The sequence below is a fragment of the Ursus americanus genome, chromosome 27 (assembly GCF_024610735.1).
Source record: "Ursus americanus isolate L20-20 chromosome 27, mUrsAme1.1.p, whole genome shotgun sequence".
Taxonomy (NCBI): Eukaryota; Metazoa; Chordata; class Mammalia; order Carnivora; family Ursidae; genus Ursus; species Ursus americanus.
Window position 1 is genome coordinate 10,860,257 of NC_142153.1, and position 21,191 is coordinate 10,881,447.

Here is a 21,191-nt window from a genome sequence, read left to right on the forward strand (position 1 = left end):
ATTTTATATGTTGGCATTTTCTGACTCATTTTTCTTGACTCCTAAGCATTTAACTTCCATTGACCATGTTGTCTTAAAAACTTTACCCCTTAACCGGTGTTTATGATATACTGTGTTATCTGTTGGTTTATCTCCTTACCCTTTCTTTTGAGCTCAAGTCAGTGCCTACTGGATATTTCTCCCATCCAAATACTAACCAGGCCCAACCCTGCTTAGCTTCTGAGATCAGATGAGATTGGGCACATTCAGGGTGGTATGGCTGTAGACTAAATGCCTACTAGATATTTCTGTTTTGCTTATGCATTAGCACATTTTACAATGTATATTTCTTTTCTATCATTGCAGCATCCTTATTCTACTTCTTTTTCTTTCTTTTATTTATATAGTCTTGAAAGCTTAGAATAAATCTTAGGCTTGTTTCTCTCCCTTGCCATTGTTTTCCTTTTAAGATGACTCTGTAAACAATTTTAATAGTGTTTAAAGCTAGCCTGAAGGAAAAGCGAACATTCTGGAACAAACCATTAAAAAAAAAAGACATTTGAATAATATAAAGTTTTGCAGGAAATCCTGTCTTTAATCCAGAAAGGGAAAAATGTTAATGGGCTTCAGACCAGTTCTTACAATAATAGTAGGATTCTGTTGTTTGGCAAAGATGAGTCACTCCTTATCTATCTGCCCTCAAAAGGAGTTACAGAGATCCCTTAGACCCAGACATCATGAAGAGTGAATGTGTGGAGGAGGATGACTCGCTTTCTTAGCAGCCTGTGTACTTCCTCAAGCGGCCTTGTCTTCCTGTGGTAGCTTGAGAATGAGAAGTTGAGGTGAAGGCTTAAGCTACTTCTGTAGATTGAAGTGAAGCTACCCAGAGGGCCTATGCAAATGGGGACGGTATTTCCAGACTGCTTTATTACTATACCAGCAATCCGGAAAACAGTTTTCATTTCAACATAGATTTTTCTTTCCTTGCTCAGTGAGTGTATGCTATTAGATTACATAGTCGTGGTACCACCACAGACACATCTGACAGAGCGAATTTTGTGCCCATCAACAAGTTGCCACTACCTTTTTTTCCAAAATATTCTCCACATAATAGCTAACAAGATTTTTTTAAAACATAAATTGGTGTATGTTACTTCTCTGCCTAATCCTCTTTGGTGGCTTTTTATTGCCCTTAATATAAAACACTTGACTATACTTACAAGGCCCTTGTAATATTCCCTGCCTCCCCTCTCTCATCTTGTAACCTCTCTCTTCTTTGGGCAATTAAGTCAGTTGTAAAGGCCTTCCTGAAATTTCTACTTTGTAAGCCCCAGGAACTTCACATGTGCCATGCCTTCTTTCTGGAATGTTCTGCCCACTTTTTCCTAGACTAGCTACTCCTCCTCTGATTCTAAGATTATAATTGACTTTCTCAGAGAAGCCTTTACTGACTTTCATATTTAAAGATACATCCCCCCATTATTTCTCTTCATACGTTTACATTATATAAGAGTATGTTTTTATTTATTTAATGTCTGTCTATCCTACCCACCTGTAAGCTTTTTGAGGTGAGGGATCAAATCTATTTGTTTCATCGTTGCATACCCACCTTCTAGAACCGTGCCTGGAAAGTCATAGGCACTGTTGAGTAAATGATTGATACTTGGAGTTTGGGTTATTAGTCTGGCTTATCATTTCCTAATAGTTACAAACCTTTCCACAATTTTTTATTTAATAAAACTTTGTTTTTACTGTTTTTACAACAGTGTCTTGAATTAATTGAAAAATTTCAGTAGTTCCTAGAATTACCCATATTTTTAAATTGGAATTAAGACTTTATTTGATGGCTATCTCTCTCTCTTTATGCCGTCTAAATTAAGTTCTGTTCTTTGACAAGTGAGAAGTTTTAAAAAATCTTTTAAGTTACAAAAGTAATCTGCTTTTTATAGGAAATACAAATAACGCAAAAATATAGGTCTTCCTTCACCATTTCCCTACCTTCATTCCCCAAAGATAATTACTTCTATGAATCCAGTGTAAAATGTATCAAATACTTTTTAAGACATGTATGGGCTATTTTAAATAAAAAGTTTGAAGATGTTGATAGACACGTAGATTACTGTAATGCTGTACTTAACCATCCTTTGCTTAGAATTTCTCATTTTGTTTTCTGTTTTTTTTTTTTTTAAGATTTTATTTATTTATTTGACAGAGAGAGAGAGACAGCCAGCGAGAGAGGGAACACAAGCAGGGGGAGTGGGAGAGGAAGAAGCAGGCTCCCAGCAGAGCAGGGAGCCCGATGTGGGGTTCGATCCCAGGACCCCGGGACCACGCCCTGAGCCGAAGGCAGACGCTTAATGACTGAGCCACCCAGGCGCCCGTTTTCTGTAGTTTCTTAAAATATAATTGCCCAATTGAAGAGTGATAGATTTTGAATTTTGATAGATACTTCTAAATAGCCTTCCAAAGGGTTGCAGAAATTAATTTTTAAGTAACATGTGTGGGTGTTATGATTGGAAGAGTAATGTTTATCATAGACAATTTGACAAATACAGAAAAGCCCACCGAAAGAATCACTTTTCCCATCACCTGGTGGTATTCTAATTTTTCTTTCTGTGCACATTAAAAAAAAAAAAAACTATTTTGGGGTGCCTGGGTGGCTCAGTCAGTTAAGTGTCTGCCTTTGGCTCAGGTCATGATCCCAGGGTCCTGGGATCAAGCCCCACGTTAGGCTCCCTGCTCAGCGGGAGCCTGCTTCTCCCTCTCCCTCTGCCTGTGGCTACCTCTGCTTGTGCTTTCTCTCTCTGTCAAATAAATAAATAAAATCTTTTTAAAAAGTAAATAAAAAGAAATTATTTTTCCAAGATTGGAATTATACTGTAATACAGACTGCTTTGCAATTTGCTCTTTTCAAATAACATTATATTATTATTTTTCTATGTCATTTTATTTATTTATTTATTTTTCAAAAGATTTTATTTTTAAGCAATCTCTGCACCCAGCGTGGGGCTTGAACTCACAAACCCGGGATCAAGAGTTACATGTTGTACCAGCTAAGCCAGCCAGGCACCCCTCCCATGTCATTTTAAAATATATTTATATTGCTTCACTATCTAGTTGTACTATAACTTATTTAACTGATTTAAATTACTGGACATCTAGATTGTTTTCTAATGTTTGCTCTTTTAAATAGGACTGGTGTATATATCCGTGTATTTACACTTCTCAGTGCCTTTCACTATACATATATATTTAGAAGTGGAGTTGCTGGATCAGAGTCTGAAAATTTAAGGCTTTTCGTACATGCCAAATTGCTCTCCTGAAAAATTGTTACATCTTACTAGCAATCTCAAAGTGCTCATTTTTCTGTACCCTGTTAGGTTAAAAAACAACAGCAACAACAATCAACACATTAAGTTTTAAAAATAATAAGAAATGAGAGCTATAGCTATGGAGTGGAAGGGAACGTGAATTTAAGACATGGCGTCATGTATTGCATCGGTTGTATTCTTACTACCCACATTATTTAGTTAATAAATGTCCTTAATTCCCTTTGCTATTTAGTTTTGATTCTTTTTGTGTATGCCACTGTTCTTTGGTTGGCTGCCATTTTGTTCTTTTTGTCTGTACCTTTTCACCTAGAGACCAAATGAGAGGGTTGACACTGTGTCAGAAAAACCAAGGGAAGAGCCAGTACTAAAAGAGGAACCCCAGGTGAGTTGCTGTATCGAATACTGTCTAACCAGGGATGGTGTAAGAAGGTGAAAGCAGGGTGATTAAATTATAACACATTCCATACGTGTTATTACAATTCCATACTTTCGGATTTCAGAAATTGTACTGAAATAAATCTTGGAGCTGGTTTAAGAGGTAGATACTTTCAGTGAATTATTTTTCTTCTCAAAACTGTGACCACTTTTTCTTATTCAAGTACAATTGACATATATCATTACGCTAGTTTCAATATGTACAACATATTGATTTGATATGTGTATACATTGCAAAGTGATCACTACAATAAGTCTAGTTACCATCTGTCACCATACAAAATTACAAAAATATTTTTATGACCATTTTTTAATGGATTATCAAAATGCCTTATCAGTAATAAGACATCAGAAACATCAGTCCTATTTTCAGTATTTGGAATGAGGCTTATTATTTTCCTTCTCTTCCTTTCTGCTAGTTATGGTTAAGTATCAGGGAAAGTATAACTGAAGATAAATTTTACATGGTTAGCATGATTAATGTACTTTGTTCATAGTTTCTTTTTTTTAACTTTCTCTGCTGATGAAGTTTTACGACCTTTTCCTATAGGTTCAGCCAATATTGTCTTCTGTTCCAACAACAGAAGTGTCTGCTGGTGTCAAGTTCCAGGTTGGCGATCTTGTTTGGTCTAAGGTGGGAACCTATCCTTGGTGGCCTTGCATGGTTTCAAGTGATCCCCAGCTCGAGGTTCATACCAAAATTAACACAAGAGGTAGGTAAAGGCATAAATAGATATTAAATAAAAGGCTGGGGAGAAAATTGAATCTTAAATGTCGTTTGTGACTACAAGGATATGCACATGAGGGGCCCCTGGGTGGCTCAGTTGGTTAAGCATATAACTCTTGATTTCAGCTCATGGTCTCATGGATCATGAGATTGAGGCTGTATCGGGCTCTCTGCTCAGCAGGCGGTCTGCTTGAGGGTTCTCTCTCCCTCTGCCCCTCCCCACTCATGCTTGCTCTCTCTCTCTCTCTCTCTCCCCCCCCAAGGTAAATAAATAAATCTTAAAATAAGAAAGCAAGAAAGAATATGCATATAATCTGAATATTAGTTTTTATTAATCAGTGATACAGTTATGGTCATCTTAATGGGCAGAAATCCTCTACAACTGATATGGTCCTTGTTTTCCCTTATAACACCCTGCATTTGTTTTATAATTTCTTCTTTACTTCTTTAAAAACCTTTATCTGACTGACGTCTCATAATGAATTCCAAAAGAAAGCAAGCAGTTGGGTAAGTAATAAGATGTCTTATATGAGCTTAGTAGGTATTTGGGCCCTGCTTTTGTTGTACGTCTCATTTCGTCATTGACTCCTATGAGTAGTAATTTTTTACCCACACAAGTGCTTTTGATCCTGATAAAAATTTCAGGATGCTTTTTCCCTCCACTCCATTTTTTGATCTGTAAATTTATGGAGACATTTTTATAAATTCAATACGACAGAGATGTACAGCTTGAATCTAGCTGTTCAGCATAGAATCCTACCTTAGGAATATTAATAAATGTTAAGAAAAGATGTTTTCTGACTTTTCACTTTTTTTTCCATGGGTTTGTCTAAAACATGTGGATTAGATTTCTGATATTCTAGCATTTGGAATGGACTTGCTTAGTTAGCCAGGGGAAGGTTTGAGCTTGGAATTTATTTCTGGATATTTGCTTTGTGAACTCACTCTTGTTACGTGTTGAATTCCTTATTGTTCGTGACAACTTTGTGCCTGTTTCTTTTTCTCTTACTTTAAACTTTCTGTCTTGCTCTCTGTTCACTGTTATGAAGAGAACAAATGTCTACATAAGTCTTGCAAGTCAGATTTGTGGCAAGATCAGCCATATCTGTAACTTTTGTGCTACATAGCCAGTAATCTGCCCTGGTACAGAAGGCAGTTATCTGTCATTATAACCTGCTGATTCCAGATTGGGTAACTGGAAGCATCAATGGGGCAGAAGTAAAAACAAACAAAACAAAACAAAACAAAACAGAAAGCCACCCCAGCATTGTTGAATGTCTACTTTCGTGCAAGGCACTGTGTTAAGCAATTCTCTTATATATTTTATGCAGTCCACCTAGTAGCAACACTACAAAGCAGGCACTGTTATTATCCTTATGTTTTGAATAAGTAAGTAGAGTTTCAGAGAGACCTTATTCCATAACCTCCACTCTTAAACATACTATATATTAAAAGGAAAGTAACTGAATTCACCTAGTCATAATTTACCGAGGTTGGGGCAAGGCAGTCCTAGTTCTTTCATTGATTTCTTATTACTAAGGGTGTTGGACTAGTAATCTATGAAGTATCTTGCAGGTTTAATATTCTATGAATGGGAGAAGAAAGGGACAGGGATTTCCCAAAGGACCAAGCCTTTTTAAATTTTAATTTCAGGTAACATGCAGTATTATATTAGTTTCAGGTGTGTAATATAGTAATTTAACACTTCCATACATCACCCGGTGCTCATCACAAGTGCACTCCTTAAACCCTATCACCTATTTAACCCATCCCCCAACCCACTGATAACCATCAGTTTGTTCTCTATATAACTATGAGTCTGTTCCTTGATTTGTCTCTCTCTCTTATTTTTTCCCTTTGCTTGTTTTGTTTGTTAAATTCTATGTATGAATGAAATCATACGGTATCTAACTGACTTATTTTGCTTAGCATTATATTCTCCAGCTCCATCCAAGTCGTTGCAAATGGCAAGATTTCGTTCTTTTTATGGCTGAGTAATATTCCATTGTGTGTGTATATATATCACATCTTCTTTATTCACCAGCTGATGGACATTTAGGCTGCTTCCATATCTTGGCTATTGTAAATAATTCTGCTATAAACATAAGGGTGCCTGTATCCCTTTGAGTTAGTGTTTTTGTATTCTTTGGGTAAATACCCAGTAGTGCAATTGCTGGATCATAAGGTAATACTGCTTTTAACTTTTTGAGGAGCCTCCATACTGTTTTCCACAGTGGCTGCACCAGCTTGCATTCCCACCAACAGTGCAAGAGGGTTCCCCTTTCCCTACATCCTCACCAACACCTGTTGTTTCTTGTGTTGTTAACTTTAGACATTCTGACAGGTGTGAGATGATAACTCATTGTAGTTTTGATTTGCATTTCCCTGATGATCAGCGATGATGAGCATCTTTTCGTGTGTCTCTTAGGGCAAAACCTTTTCAATAAAATAATCCATGTACCTACTGGGTCTCTAGAGCACCCTGAGAGTTGTGTATATCATGTGAGAGTTGTGGCTCTTCAATTCTCTCTCCTTAGAAAAGCATGCTTTTCAGATTATTAGTGTTTCACATTTAATTACTGTATGAAAACCTGCTAAGTAAAGCTTTTTTATGGGATACAAGTGAAAGCACAATTTATGTCACATCTGTATTTCAAAGGAAGTATTTAAATTTGGTTTTAGGAATTAATCTAATTTGGTCTGGAATTCCTCAGCAGTCTCCTACTTTACTGCTGGGAATACTGATTTTGCTTGTATTAATGAGAAAACCAGAACTCTGAGAATTTAGAAAATTTTTAAAATTTAAATTAATTAAAAGTGGGGCGCCTGGGTGGCACAGCGGTTAAGCGTCTGCCTTCGGCTCAGGGCGTGATCCCGGCGTTATGGGATCGAGTCCCACATCAGGCTCCTCTGCTATGAGCCTGCTTCTTCCTCTCCCACTCCCCCTGCTTGTATTCCCTCTCTCTCTGGCTGTCTCTATCTCTGTCAAATAAATAAATAAAATCTTTAAAAAAAAAATTAATTAATTAAAAGTGTATTCTGATACTTTTTTCTTTTTTGCAGTAGTTTTGAAAATAATAGCTTTTCTGATATGATTTACATACAAATTCAGTGTTTTTTAGTACATTTATGGAATTGTGCAGTCATCAGAACATCTAATTTTAGAACTTTTTAAAAAAGACTTTATTTGACAGAGAGCTCGAGAGTGAGCATGTGTGAGTGGAGGGAGGGGCAGAGGGGAAGAGAGAATCCCAACCAGACTCCCCACTGAGTGCAAAGCCCAAAGCAGGGCTCCATCTCACCACCCTGAGATCATGACCTGAGCTGAAAACAAGAGTCAGATGCTTAACCAACTGGGCCATCCAGGCTCCCCTAGAACATTTTTCTCAACCCAGAAATAAATTCCATGTTCATTAGCAGTCATTCCCCATTACTCCTCTCTTCTCCCAGTGCTAAGCAACCACTAACTACTTTTTGTCTCTATAGGTTTGCCTTTTCTGGACATTTCATATAAAGGGAATCATACAGTATGTGGCCTTTTGTGTCTGGCTTTTTTTTTTTTTTTTTAAAGATTTTATTTATTTATTTGACAGAGAGAGAGACAGCCAGCGAGAGAGGGAACACAAGCAGGGGGAGTGGGAGAGGAAGAAGCAGGCTCCCAGTGGAGGAGCCTGATGTGGGGCTCGATCCCATAACGCCGGGATCACGCCCTGAGCCGAAGGCAGACGCTTAACCGCTGTGCCACCCAGGCGCCCCTGTGTCTGGCTTCTTTCATTTAGCCTCATGTTTTAGAGGTTCATGTTGAGGCATCTGTCAGTACCTCCTTTTTTAGAGAAAGTTTTCTGTTTTTCTGAAAACCGAGAAAACAGTATAAAACTTAATTTTGTTGATTATGTTCACACATGATGACTGTGAAGCATTTTGTGTTGCTTAATCTAAACAACTTTGTATAAATTTTTCTTAATTATTTTTAGATAGTAATCATTGATTTCCATATTGTTATTGGTCAGTATTGCTAGATTCTTAGCTTTAGAAAAAATAACAGTTTTTACACATAAAGATCAAATTCTTCGTAAGAGCATGTGGAAAGATGTTTGTATCACATGTCTGTCTCTTGTTTTTTTTTTAAAGATTTTATTTATTTATTTGACAGAGAGAGGGAGAGAGCACGTGCAGGGGGAGCAGCAGAGGGAGAGGGAGAAGCAGGCTCCCTGTGAAGGGAGCCCGATGTGGGGCCCGATCCCAGGACCCCAGGATCATGACTTGAGCTGAAGGCAGACACTTAACCATCTGAGCCACCCAGGCGCCCCTCTCATGTTTCTTTTAAGTTGTATTTCATTGTTGTGGTCTCATTTTAAGTTTCTTTTTCTTTTTTTTTTCTTCAGGCTTTGTTGAGGTATAATTGACAAAAGTTATATATATTTAAAGTGTACAGCATAATAATTTGATATACATATACTTCATGAACTGATTACCACAGTCTGGTCAACTAACATACCCAGCACTTCACACGGTTATTTTTGTGTGTGGGTGTTTGGTAAGAACGCTCAGGTTCTACATCCTCAATAACTTTCAAGTATATAACACAGTATTATTTACTGTAGTAACCATGCTGTGCATCAGATTCCCAGAACATACTCATCTTAATGACTGAAGGCTTATACCCTTTGACTAGCTCCTCTCCCACCCCAGTCCCTGATATCTGGCAGCCATCATTCTACATTGTTTCTAGGAGTTTGATTTTTTTTAAAATAGTCCATATACAAATACGATCATATGGTATCTCTCTTTCTCTGTCTGACTTATTTTCACTTAGCACAGGGTCCTCTAGGTTCATCCGTTTTGGTAGGATTTCCTTTTATCTCATGGCTGAATAATCATTTTAAGTTTAAAAGTTAAAAATGAAATGCTTTTTCTGCATATAACAATACAAAAATATATATAGTCAGAAGTGAAAAGTGCCTATAATTTCATCCTTCGGGTAATGTAACTACTATTAAAAGTTTGAGAGTCAGGGTGCCTGGGTGGCTCACTGGGTTAAGCATCTGACTCTTGATTTCGGCTTAAGTCATGATCTCAGGATTGTGAGATTGAGCCCTGTGTCGGGCTCTGCGCTGTTCATGGAGTCTGCTTAAGATTCTCTCTCTGCCCACTGCTCACACTTGCTCTCTCTCCCTCTAAAAAAAAAAAAAAAAAAAAAGTTTGAGAGTAATTATTTTTCACTATGTGTATTGTAATTAATAGATAGGATAGTAAAGATTTTTACTGAGTTTTAAATGATATATTATACCTATTGTAACTTTTATTTTTATTTATTTATTTAAATTTATTTAAATTCAGTTAATTAACAGTGTATTACTAGTTTCAGAGGTTGAGGTCAGTGATTCGTCAGTTGCATATAACACCCAGTGCTCATTATACCTAGTGCCCTCCTTTCTGTCACCCAGTTACCCCATCCCCCTACCCCCTCCCCTCCAGCAACCCTCAGTGTGTTTCCTATGATTAAGAGTCTCTTATGGTTTGTCTCCCTCTCTGATTTCATCTTGTTTTATTTTTCCCCTCCTTTCCCCTATGTTCCTCTGTTTTGTTTTTTAAATTCCACGTATGAGGGAGATCATATTGTTGTCTTTCTCTGATTGACTTATTTTGCTTAGCATAATACCCTCTAGTTCCATCCACATCATTGCAAATGGCAAGATTTCATTTCTTTTGATGGCTGAGTAATATTCCAGCATGTGTGTGTGTGTACATACATATATACCACATCTTCTTTACCTACTGTAACTTTTAATCCTAACTTTTTTTTTTTAAGGTTAAAACGGGATGGTTTTACCTTTATATTATTTTTCTTAAATAAAAAATTACTGGGGCACCTGGATGGCTCAATCATTTGAGCGTCTGGAGATTTCTGCTCAGGACATGATCTCAGGGTTGTGGGATTGAGCCCCATGTAGGGCTCCACACTCAGCCAGGAGTCTGCTTAAGATTCTCTCCCTCTGTCCCTCCCCCCCCCACCTACATGTGCACATGCATGCTTGCTCTCTGTCTCTCCCTCTGTAAAATAAATAAATATTTAAAGAAAAAATTTCCTCTGCATTTTTCTTTTGGAATTCGGGTATTTATTCAAAGACAGATGTGCTTCTCATTTTTACAGGTCTTTAGGTTTTTATTTCACTCATTGTTCTTTGGACAGCAGGAAATAGAGTAATAATAACAAAGAGACAAATTGTTTGATTTGTTTCATCTGTACTAATGATTTAATAGAGGAAGAAGTTGAAAATAAATATTAAAATGAGATTGTGTCATCTGTGAGTTTTAGTTTTTGTGTTCTTAACTATAAAGTCTGTTTCTGAATGACTGACTTTTGGATTATGCCCTATTTTTTTTTTTTAATTTTTTTTTTAAGATTTTATTTATTTATTTAACAGAGATAGAGACAGCCAGCCAGAGAGGGAACACAGCAGGGGGAGTGGGAGAGGAAGAAGCAGGCTCATAGTGGAGGAGCCTGATGTGGGGCTCGATCCCGTAATGCCGGGATCACGCCTGAGCCGAAGGCAGATGCTTAACTGCTGTGCCACTCAGGCGCCCCATGCCCTATATTCTTTTAACCCTATCACTTGTACCCACTACCCTATCTTCCAAACTCACCTATTAGTTTGGGTTATATTTATTTTTTTGTCCCTAAAAACCCTTGGACTTAACCTTCTTTGATTAATTATAGTCAAATCTGTGCTTAGCTCTTCCTTCTGAGATTGGATTATATGGAAATCAAATTGTGTGTGTATTTCTCTCTTATAGGCTATTTTACATAAGAAATTTTAATCTGGTTTCAAAATAATTCCTTAGATAATCTCCCATTAATGTCTAATAAAATTTAAAAATTTTCAAATCCAAGATATAATCGATTTCAGATAACTGAGTTCAATTTAAGCCTATACCTACATTTTTCTAGTCAACCAACATCTGCTTATTACCTTTCTTTGCCTACCTGAATTATTTTGGATTTGCCAAGACCAGTTATACAGTACTGTATTAACCTGAGACATTTTCTGTAGAGTTGTGTTTTTCAAACTATGGTTGGTAAAAGACCAGTTTTTGTTCATTTTTTAAAAATTTCCAATCCACCATGGACCAATACTTACAGAAAATACAATAAAAGTAACTATTACAAAAAGGAAAGGCCTCCCCCTGCAAAAAGTATATGGTACAAGATCCCTGATCATGTGCCTAAACATCATGACAGTGTCAAATTATCATAGTTTCTAAATGCTTACTCTTCCATGCTTATTCTGTCACAGACTGGCCTGTTCTGGGAACCACACTTGGAGAGTAGCACTGTTCTAGCAGTTTTCAGATATTTTGGCCCCAGAACACCTTTTACTCTTACAATTTGAAGATTTTAAAAGGCTTTTGTTTACATGGGTTTTATCTATTACTTTTTATTTTAATTTGGAAATTAAAATAATTTTAAAAAATTACTAATTGATTTAAAAATAATCCATTATATGTTATCATTACATTTTTATGAAAAATAACTATTTCCTCAAAAATGAGAAGAATGGTATCATTTTACATCATTGCAAATCTCTTTAAGGTCTGGCTTAAGTGAAGATACTAGATTCCTGTATCTGTTTCTACATTCAATCTGTTAGGGTTGTTGTTTTGGTTGGACTATATGAAGATAATCTGACCTCAGACAGGTGTGTAGTTGAAAAAGGATAGTGTATTTTAATAGCCTTTTTAGGTAATTGTGGATATATTTCTTTGATATTACACCAAAACTCAGTAAGTGTGGGTTAGTTCAGATTCAGGAAATTTGAAATCATATCCATAAACTTTTTGTACTTTGTTACATTGGAATCCATTGGTTCTATCTTGCACTTTGAATGAATCTTCTACCTTTCATGATTTTATAACATCATGTATTGGCCATTTAAAAAATACTGGTTTGGGGGTGCCTGGGTGGGTCACTTGGTTAAATGTGTGACTTCTACTCAGGTCATGATCTTCTGGTCCTGGGATTGAGTCCCGCCCCGCATGGGGCTCCACACTAAGTAGAGAGTCTGCTTGTCCCTCCCCCCCCCCGCCACACTCACAAGCATGCTCTCTTCTTTCTTTCTCTCTTTCTCAAATAAATAAATAAAATCTTTTTAGAAATTAAAAAAAATATGTTATCGTTACCAAGTAAGATATATCTTCGAAATGTTGACACATCCTTCTATAGTATACTTTTTCTTTAGATCGAGAGTGTGCACAGGAGCCAGGGGGAGGGGCAGAGGGAGAGAGAATCTCAAGCAAGCTCCAATCTCACCATCCTGAGATCATGACATGACCTGAGCTGAAATCAAGAGTTGGGTGCTTAATCGACTGGCCACCCAGGGGCCCCATCCTCTATAGATATTTTTAAATCACATTAGTTTATATGACCAGTTATTTCATCAGAAAATTCTTTGATTATTGGGAAGTTGGAAGACTCAGGTTTTCCAAAATTCTAATTTTTCCTTGAAAGATCAAATATTGTCATTGGCAACAAATACTGTCAGTTGATTTCTTTGAAATAGTAAACTTGCTTTGTTCGTTTTTGAGGAAATACTTGCCAGATGCTCAAGTTCAAATAACCGTAGTTTTTCTGTCAGTCGTTCTTTCAAATAAAAATGATGTTTTATGAAAAAGTGGCCAGTGATCTTGCAACTCAAACAGTCACACAAGTACTTTTCCTCAAGGTAACTGTCACACTTCAATAAGCAAAAGCGCTTTATGCATACTTCCCATTTCATCATGGAGAATATTAAAAAGACAGTATCCAAACATTGAAATTTAGTGAAATTAATCATTTTTACCACTTCATCAAGGACATTCAATGGAACTGGCTTTTTGTTTTGTTTTGTTTTAGCTGCCAGTATATATGGCTGTGAAGAATGCGATACTGGTATCGTTTGGTGTCTCTCATTGTCTTTATTTGTGCTGGCATGCCAGCAGTCTTATCCACCATTGTTCTTGCGGTATGAAGTGCAAATGCCAACACACTGAAAAGACAATAGTATTTTGGGATTATTATGAAGATAGTTTTGAGCTCACAGGATCCCTGAAAGAGTCGGTGGCCTCTTCTCCACCCCCAAGTCTATATAGTGCACTTTCATATAGCCAGAAAAGCAATTTGGCACTTTCGAAGTCCAAGAAAATATGTTATATATATATTTTTAAAGATTATATTTGAGAGAGAGAGTGCCCACGAGCCGGGGTTGGGGGGGGCAGAGGGAGAGGGAGAAGCAGACTCCCCACTGAGCAGGGAGCCCAACATGGGGCTTGATCCCAGGAATCTGGGATCATGACCTGAGCCGAAGGTAGACACTTAACTAACTGAGCCACCCAGGTGCCCGTTACACATTTTTTGAAGAAAAAATTATTTATTCCCAGATTTGTTTCTAAAAAGGTTTGAGACAAGCAAAAATAAGTTGTGTAACCAAGGTAACAAATCTGGTAATTAGTAGAATTTCTGATTTTCTTCTTCTTAAGACTTGCTGGACTAATTTTAATCATTCGGGAGTGATTTTTTACAGTAACTATTAGTTGTGTAATTGGCAGGTGTTGGATTATATCCTTGGACAATCCAAAGCATGCAGGTTTTAATAGGAGTGATGCTAGGGAACCTAGCTTAGGTTCATGTTTTTGGCAGAGTATACGTGATGCTTATGTTCTGAAATGGTTAATAAGAATTTTTGCTTACAGGTGCCCGGGAATATCACGTCCAATTTTTTAGCAACCAACCGGAGAGGGCATGGGTTCATGAAAAGCGAGTACGAGAGTATAAAGGTCATAAACAGTATGAAGAACTATTGGCTGAAGCAACCAAACAAGCCAGCAATCACTCTGAGAAACAAAAGGTATCTGGCAGCGTGTTAACTTTACCAATCGAATATGGTTTGTAGAGGACTTAGTAATTTAGTAGAAGTTTTCATACTTGAATTCAGATCGTTGTTAGAATGAGTTGTTATTTTAACCTAAGTTCAGTTTTAATAATTTATTGTACATCAGTAAATTTTATATTTCATATAAACAACATCAGAATACTATTAAAAACTTGAACTTTGCTTAATACAGTGCTGGATTCTATTTTTGAATTGAATTAGTGTACATGACTAGTAGATGCTAGTGAAGCGTGGATTTTGCCAGTGAGTTTTGTTTTTTTTTTTTCCTATTTCATTATCTTTACATAATTCCCTTTATTCTTATCTAGTAAAATTGTTTTGTGAAAGTAAAGTTTCTAAAATATTTAGTGAGCACCTGCTGTGAGACAGGCACTATTTTAAGCATTATGTGTGTATTAATTCATTTAATCTTCATAACAACTTAAGGGGGGTAGATACCATCATTCCCCTTTCTACAGATGAGAAGAAATCGAGGCATAGACAAGCTTAAGTAACTGGTTCAAGCAAGGTCACAGTGAGGGAACCAAGAAATATGTTTGTGGTGGATATTTTAGAATTATGACATCAACTCCCGATAATCTATCTGGTTGACATTTTTAAACTCAACTAATTTTAGGGTGGGTCTCTTGTGATTCAGAAATTTGTCATATTTTTATACTTTAAAAGCTAAATTTGATCACAGAGGATTTTGATTAATTTTATCAGACATTTTACAGATTTATACATCAGCGTTCCACATATACCATCCCTTCTCAGAGTTTCATTAGCTAATTTTGGGCTACCTTAGTCCAACCTCCTAGATATTCCTGATGGCTTTGGTCATCTCACATACTTTTTATTCAAAGTTTTCTTATCTGACTTGCCAACTCAAAGTCTTCTGAGCAACAGTGAAGGAGACCTATGGAAGCTGGTTCAGGTTTCTTTTTTCTTTTTTTTTTTTTTTAAAGATTTTATTTATTTATTCGACAGAGAGAGAGACAGCCAGCGAGAGAAGGAACACAAGCAGGGGGAGTGGGAGAGGAAGAAGCAGGCTCATAGCGGAGGAGCCTGCTGTGGGACTCGATCCCATAACGCCGGGATCACGCCCTGAGCCGAAGGCAGACGCTTAACCGCTGTGCCACCCAGGCGCCCCTGTTTTTTCTCTTATACATCCCTTCTTTCCTGTGTCTTGTCAACTTTCATTTGTTCCTCTGGGCTCTCTCCTTTCTCTCCATTCTGCCCCTGTTTGCATTATGGTACAAACCACCAGCACAGCTTCAAATGCTGACTCTGCCATTTGCTTTTTTGTGATCTCTGTAGCACCCCTGAGCTTCAGGGTGTCATTTTTAAGGTTAGTGTTTTATTGGCCACTGCAAGTAATCGTTCTGCAATCTCTCCTCCCTTTGCCCTCATTGCTAGCTTTGTATGAACATAACATGAGAAGGACAGCCCCCTCTTTGAGGGACTTGTGCAACAGAGTGGTCAATGAAAAAGAATATTTAAAGAGAGTAGACCTGCATATCATCTGATAGTCATACTGACTTATCAAAGTTAGGGAGTTTTAGAATATGTCATAAATTTGAAGAACCTGAAGATATTTATTTATGTTACCTGGAATGATGACAGGATCACATGGGAAGTACGTGTTGGTTTAAATGTACCAATTAGACTGAAAGTGTATCTGATAATGCCTGTGTCTTTTATATGCCTGGGTCTTTTTTTAGATTCGGAAACCCCGACCTCAGAGAGAACGTGCTCAGTGGGATATCGGCATCGCCCATGCAGAGAAGGCATTGAAAATGACCCGAGAGGAAAGAATAGAACAGTATACTTTTATCTATATTGATAAACAGCCTGAGGAGGCTTTGTCCCAAGCAAAAAAGAATGTTGCCTCCAAAGCCGAAGTTAAGAAAACCCGAAGACCAAGGTCAGTGCTGAATACTCAGCCGGAACAGACCAATGCAGGTGAGGTGGCCTCCTCACTCTCAAGTACTGAAATTCGGAGACAGAGCCAGAGGCGGCACACGAGCGTGGAAGAGGAAGAACCACCTCCTGTTAAAATAGCCTGGAAAACGGCCGCCGCCAGGAAATCTTTACCAGCTTCTATTACAATGCACAAAGGGAGCCTGGATTTGCAGAAGTGTAACATGTCTCCAGTTGTGAAGATTGAACAAGTGTTTGCTCTTCAGAATGCTACAGGAGATGGGAAATTTATCGATCAGTTTGTTTATTCAACGAAGGTATCTCCTTCTTACGTGGGTGTTTTGGGGGAATAGTATTAAATAAGTAGTCAGCCTTGACGTTTAAAAAGAAACCCCACAAACAACACAAGGTCGTAATTTAAATACCCTTTTATCTGCTGCAGTTGAAATGTACAGTTTACTGTGTTTAAGAGGGGCAAAAAAGACAGGCAAAAAGGCTATGTTTTCCTTCTTTTTTCCCTCTTTTGTAATATCCCCATCTGTACTAGATTAATCTTGAGCGGTGCAGCCAAAATTGAGCTTAGCTCCCTAAAGTTGTGGGAAAAAACTCGGCACTTTGCCTGTTTCTAGTTTGTATAGTTAGTTTTTCTTAGCTGCAAAGTGTGCTTCTTATTAAATTATTTTTGTCAGTTATCTGAATTAACTATTGTACTAATTATACCTGCTGATCTGTTTGGTTGCACCGGCAGTTTTGTTAGGCTCACGCTGGCTAATGCATTTTAAAGAAATTCCAGAACTATGTTTGTTCTTTAACAATTAACTGGTGATAGCGTGGGTAATGGGGTGAAAATACCTCTTCAAATTGAATACCTCCATCAGCCAGCCCTGAACCTCCATTTAGGGCACTTATATTTTAGCTTTTAGACTTTAAAACAGTGTCATAACATTTGTAATGTTATTCCATATACCTCTTCACTGCCCTCCAAAGCCTTCTCACAGTTGTGGGCTTATGAATTTGATTTAGCGGCACTCCATGGGCGTGTGCTTTTAAAGAAATCTGCTTATTTCCTAATATTGTCAGATGCACATGAAAATAATTAAATGTAGGTATGCCTTATTGGTGATGTATTTTTCCAAGTTTTTATTTAAATTCCAGGTAGTTAACATACAGTGTAATATTAGTTTCAGGTGTAGGATTTAGTGATTGAACACTTATATACGACACCCGGTGCTTGAGTGATAATATTTTACTAGAGAGAAGTAGAAGGGTTCTCTATTACTTTGTTTCTGACCGTAGGTTCAACTGATTTCAGTAAGACTAAACTACTTGAAAAGACTTAAGTTACAGTCTCCACTTGGTTCTGCTGACAGCTTGGAATAGCAAATGAATACTTTGCATCTTTTTTTTTAATGTAAATTGGCTTCATTCTTGGAGCTAGTTTTTATCTGCATTTGGATATACAGATCAAGCTTTGTCAGCCCACTCCAAAGAGTGCTATTTAAATGAAATTTGAGATAAAGTTCTTTTAATTAATTTATTTATTTTAATTTTTAAAAATTTATGAGAGAGAGAGTGCCCCCATACATGAGGGGCAGGCAGGGAGGGGCAGAGGGAGAGAGAGAATCTCAAGCAGACTCCTCACTGAGCATGGAGGAGGGGGTGGGGGGTTCAGTCTCAGGACCCTGAGATCATGACCTGAGCCAAAATCAAGAGTTGGACGCTTAACTGCCTGAGCCACCCAGTTGTCCCAAAACTGATCTTTTAAAAATGAAGACCTTAAAAATACATATGTTGGGGCGCCTGGGTGGCTCAGTCAGTTAAGCGTCTGCCTTCGGCTCAGGTCATGATCCCTGGGTCCTGGGATCGAGCCCCGCATATGACTCCTTACTCAATAGGGAGCCTGCTTCTCCCTCTCCCTCTAACTGCCGCTCCCCCTGCTTGTGCTCTCTCTCTCTCTCTGTCAAATAAATAAATAAAATATTCTTTTTAAAAAAAGAAACTTAAAAAAATACATATATTTACAAACCACTCCTTTATTTCATTATGTTAAAAATACCTAAAATGAGACAGAGCTGTAATTGTAGCTGCCTTATATCTGCTCCAAATTGCTTATTGGGTACACATTCTGGTCATCATGAATGTCAGATTTCTGTATCTAAGGATATTCTTGTCTTTTAAGACATGTTGACATTTTGATCTGTGTAGCAGGGCACTTAACCAAATGAAAATGACTCAAGTTCTTTTCCTGTGATGAGGTAAAGGGAGAGACTATTCAGACCAGAAAACATTTTGTTTTTGACAGAAAACTAGGTGACACAGGTTCATTTTTTAGTGGTATGCCTCATGTGAAGTCATTTTTTTTCTCACGTAATCTCATCGTACATTTTAGAATACATCCTGATGACTTAATAAAATTGCTCTGGTAAGGCAAAGATGATAAATTAACTGCAGTCAAAGACCGTGTAAAATTCAAGCAAATCATGACCATCTTAAGCTGTCTTTGTAAATAAAATGATGCCATTTTCCTGGTAAACAGCTATTTTTTATTTTGCCTTATTTTAAAGGGAATTGGTAACAAAACGGAAATAAGTGTCAGGGGACAGGACAGACTTATAATTTCTACACCAAACCAGAGAAATGAAAAGGCAACTCAGAATGTATCATCTCCTGAAGCAACATCTGGACCTACAGGTGAGTAAGGAATGAAGAGGATATAGATGCATTTTGAGAGGTCATGGTTCTGTTCTGCTATAACATTGGTAGCTGTGTTCCTAAGAAATCTTAGTTATCAAAATCAAATTATATTTTAAAAAATTGAGTTATAAAAGCAATTACTTCAATAGGAAAGAATGGTTTAGGGGCTAGGGAGCTTTATTCATGGTAAGTTAGTTTTCCTACAGGAGTTTAAGTAATAAGAAGGCTCTGTAATTAAAAGAGTGTGGTTATGAAATCTGTATACATCTGAGTAAATGCACCATTTGATCTCTCTTTGCATGAAAATAACAGCTTCGCTTTTCTAACACATTCTTACCATTTCCTCCTTCATCTCTTACTGGAAATTAATTGACAGATGCCCGTGTTCTTTTTATTATTCTTAGGTGTACTAGAAGTTAGTAAGCAGGGGACTAGGGCCTAACTCTTCTATTATAATCTGTTCTCTGATTAACAGACACCATGAGTTGAAAATCAAACTATATTATTCTTGTTTAAAAGAGAAATGCCTGTATTCAGTAAGATTGTGCCTTTGGAATGGTCAAAGTAATTTTTGTTAAGGGACTGACATACTAAGGATCTTATAGTTCAACTGAGTGTCTGGTGGGTTTGGATTATATAACAGTATTACTGCTTCATACAGCCATCAAGAAAAGAGTTAGGTTGTCAGCTGGCTTGGTCATTTGGAATCTTAGTTTAGGAGAAAGGAGTTTGTTTCACCTTGCTCTTTTAAAAAAATTTTGGAATCAAATCTAAGAAGGGACCAAGTTTTTCTAGAAGGATTAAAGTCTTGAGAACTAAGGTAGTAGCCTTGAATCGGTAGTAACTCAGGCAGAATTGTGATTGAGTGGCACTAAGGGGCAAATATTTTTGTAAGGGAAACTTTGAGTAAGATTCTTGTTATTGTAAGAGCTAAAATAAAAGCAATCATTGTTCAGGAAAGAACTTGGGCTAGCTTTCTTTAAAAAAAAAAAAAGTGAGAGGGGCTACAAGACAGGGAGAGGTGGTGGCAGAGGAGATGGGGCATACATTGGATGGGGCATACAAAACATCATGCCTTTATCCAAAATTGAGTTGGGAAGGGAAGCTGCATTAAAGTAAGGAGAGAGTAACAAAGTCCAAGACCGGATTTGCAACTAGTATCATTTCACAATACTGTACAAAAAAATGAAATTATGATGTCAAAGAAATGAATAAATGGACTTAAAAGTTTTGCATTAATTAGCCATAATTGAAAACGTTTGTTCCCTTCTTTGAAGATTAAAAGAATCTTTTGGCCTCAGCTCTCCATAGTCAGGTACATCAATTTTATTATCTTTCTTTACACTAAACTGTTGTAATTTGTCTGATTTAAGTGTGATACTTAGCCTAGGGGGATCTTTATTTAAATATCTACCTTCTCCTATTAGGGAGAAAGTAAGCTCTTCATATTAGATTGATCTTAAATATTATACTTTTATTTTTTATAGATTTTATTTATTTGTCAGAGAGCACAAGCAGGGGGAGTGGCAGGCAGAGGGAGAAGTAGGCTCCCTGTGAGCAAGGAGCCTGACGTGGGACTCAATCCCAGGACCCTGGGATCATGACCTGAGCCAAAGGCAGACACTTAACTGACTGAGCAACCCAGATGTTCCTATACTTTTATTTTTAATAGAATTTATTTTTTCCCTTCCCCTCAGCTACTGAACATTTTCTTTTCATGTAGTCTTTTCACTGTAAGATTTAAGTTTTGCTATGATTTTTTTTTTTTTTTTAAGTGAAAGGTAAAGTGGAAGGTTCTAATTCTTTATATCTGGGAAAAGCTCAATTCCTTCTTTAGGCAGGCACTATATTTAGGTTGTAAATTAATGAGTGCTCTAAAGCTTTGACTTCGGTTTAAATTTGGTTACCAGCTGTGGTTGATGAGCTTATTTTGCCTTTTTAAATGACCATTTTGCTTCTTGTGGAAATAACTTCAGTAGTTGAAAAGTGAGAAAAAAGACTTGATCTCCCTTCGGAAACCAGTTGTATCATCATCTCAGTTGGTGTTAACTACTTAGGGGTGTTAACTACTTAGGGAGAATTCTGGAGCCTTTCCTTAGTAAATTTAGGGGGGGCATAGAGTGTGTGGCACTGCTAATTTCTGTGATTTGAAGAATTGTATTTGCCTTTATACTAGATTTCCAAGCTATTTTC

The 21,191-nt window shown here is 37.2% G+C and overlaps 1 protein-coding gene across 6 annotated transcripts in view; it reads left to right on the forward strand.

Moving 5' to 3' along the window:
• The window catches only part of NSD3 (nuclear receptor binding SET domain protein 3), a 115,908-nt gene that overhangs the window by 46,836 nt on the left and 47,881 nt on the right, over positions 1-21,191 (forward strand). For all 6 annotated transcript variants that reach the window (XM_087856393.1, XM_087856394.1, XM_045779361.2 and 3 more), the window contains exons 3-7: positions 3,622-3,693; positions 4,297-4,459; positions 14,203-14,357; positions 16,106-16,621; positions 18,869-18,995. In XM_087856393.1, the coding sequence (XP_087712519.1) occupies positions 3,622-3,693; positions 4,297-4,459; positions 14,203-14,357; positions 16,106-16,621; positions 18,869-18,995 (1,033 nt within the window). The remainder of the gene's footprint in view (positions 1-3,621; positions 3,694-4,296; positions 4,460-14,202; positions 14,358-16,105; positions 16,622-18,868; positions 18,996-21,191) is intronic.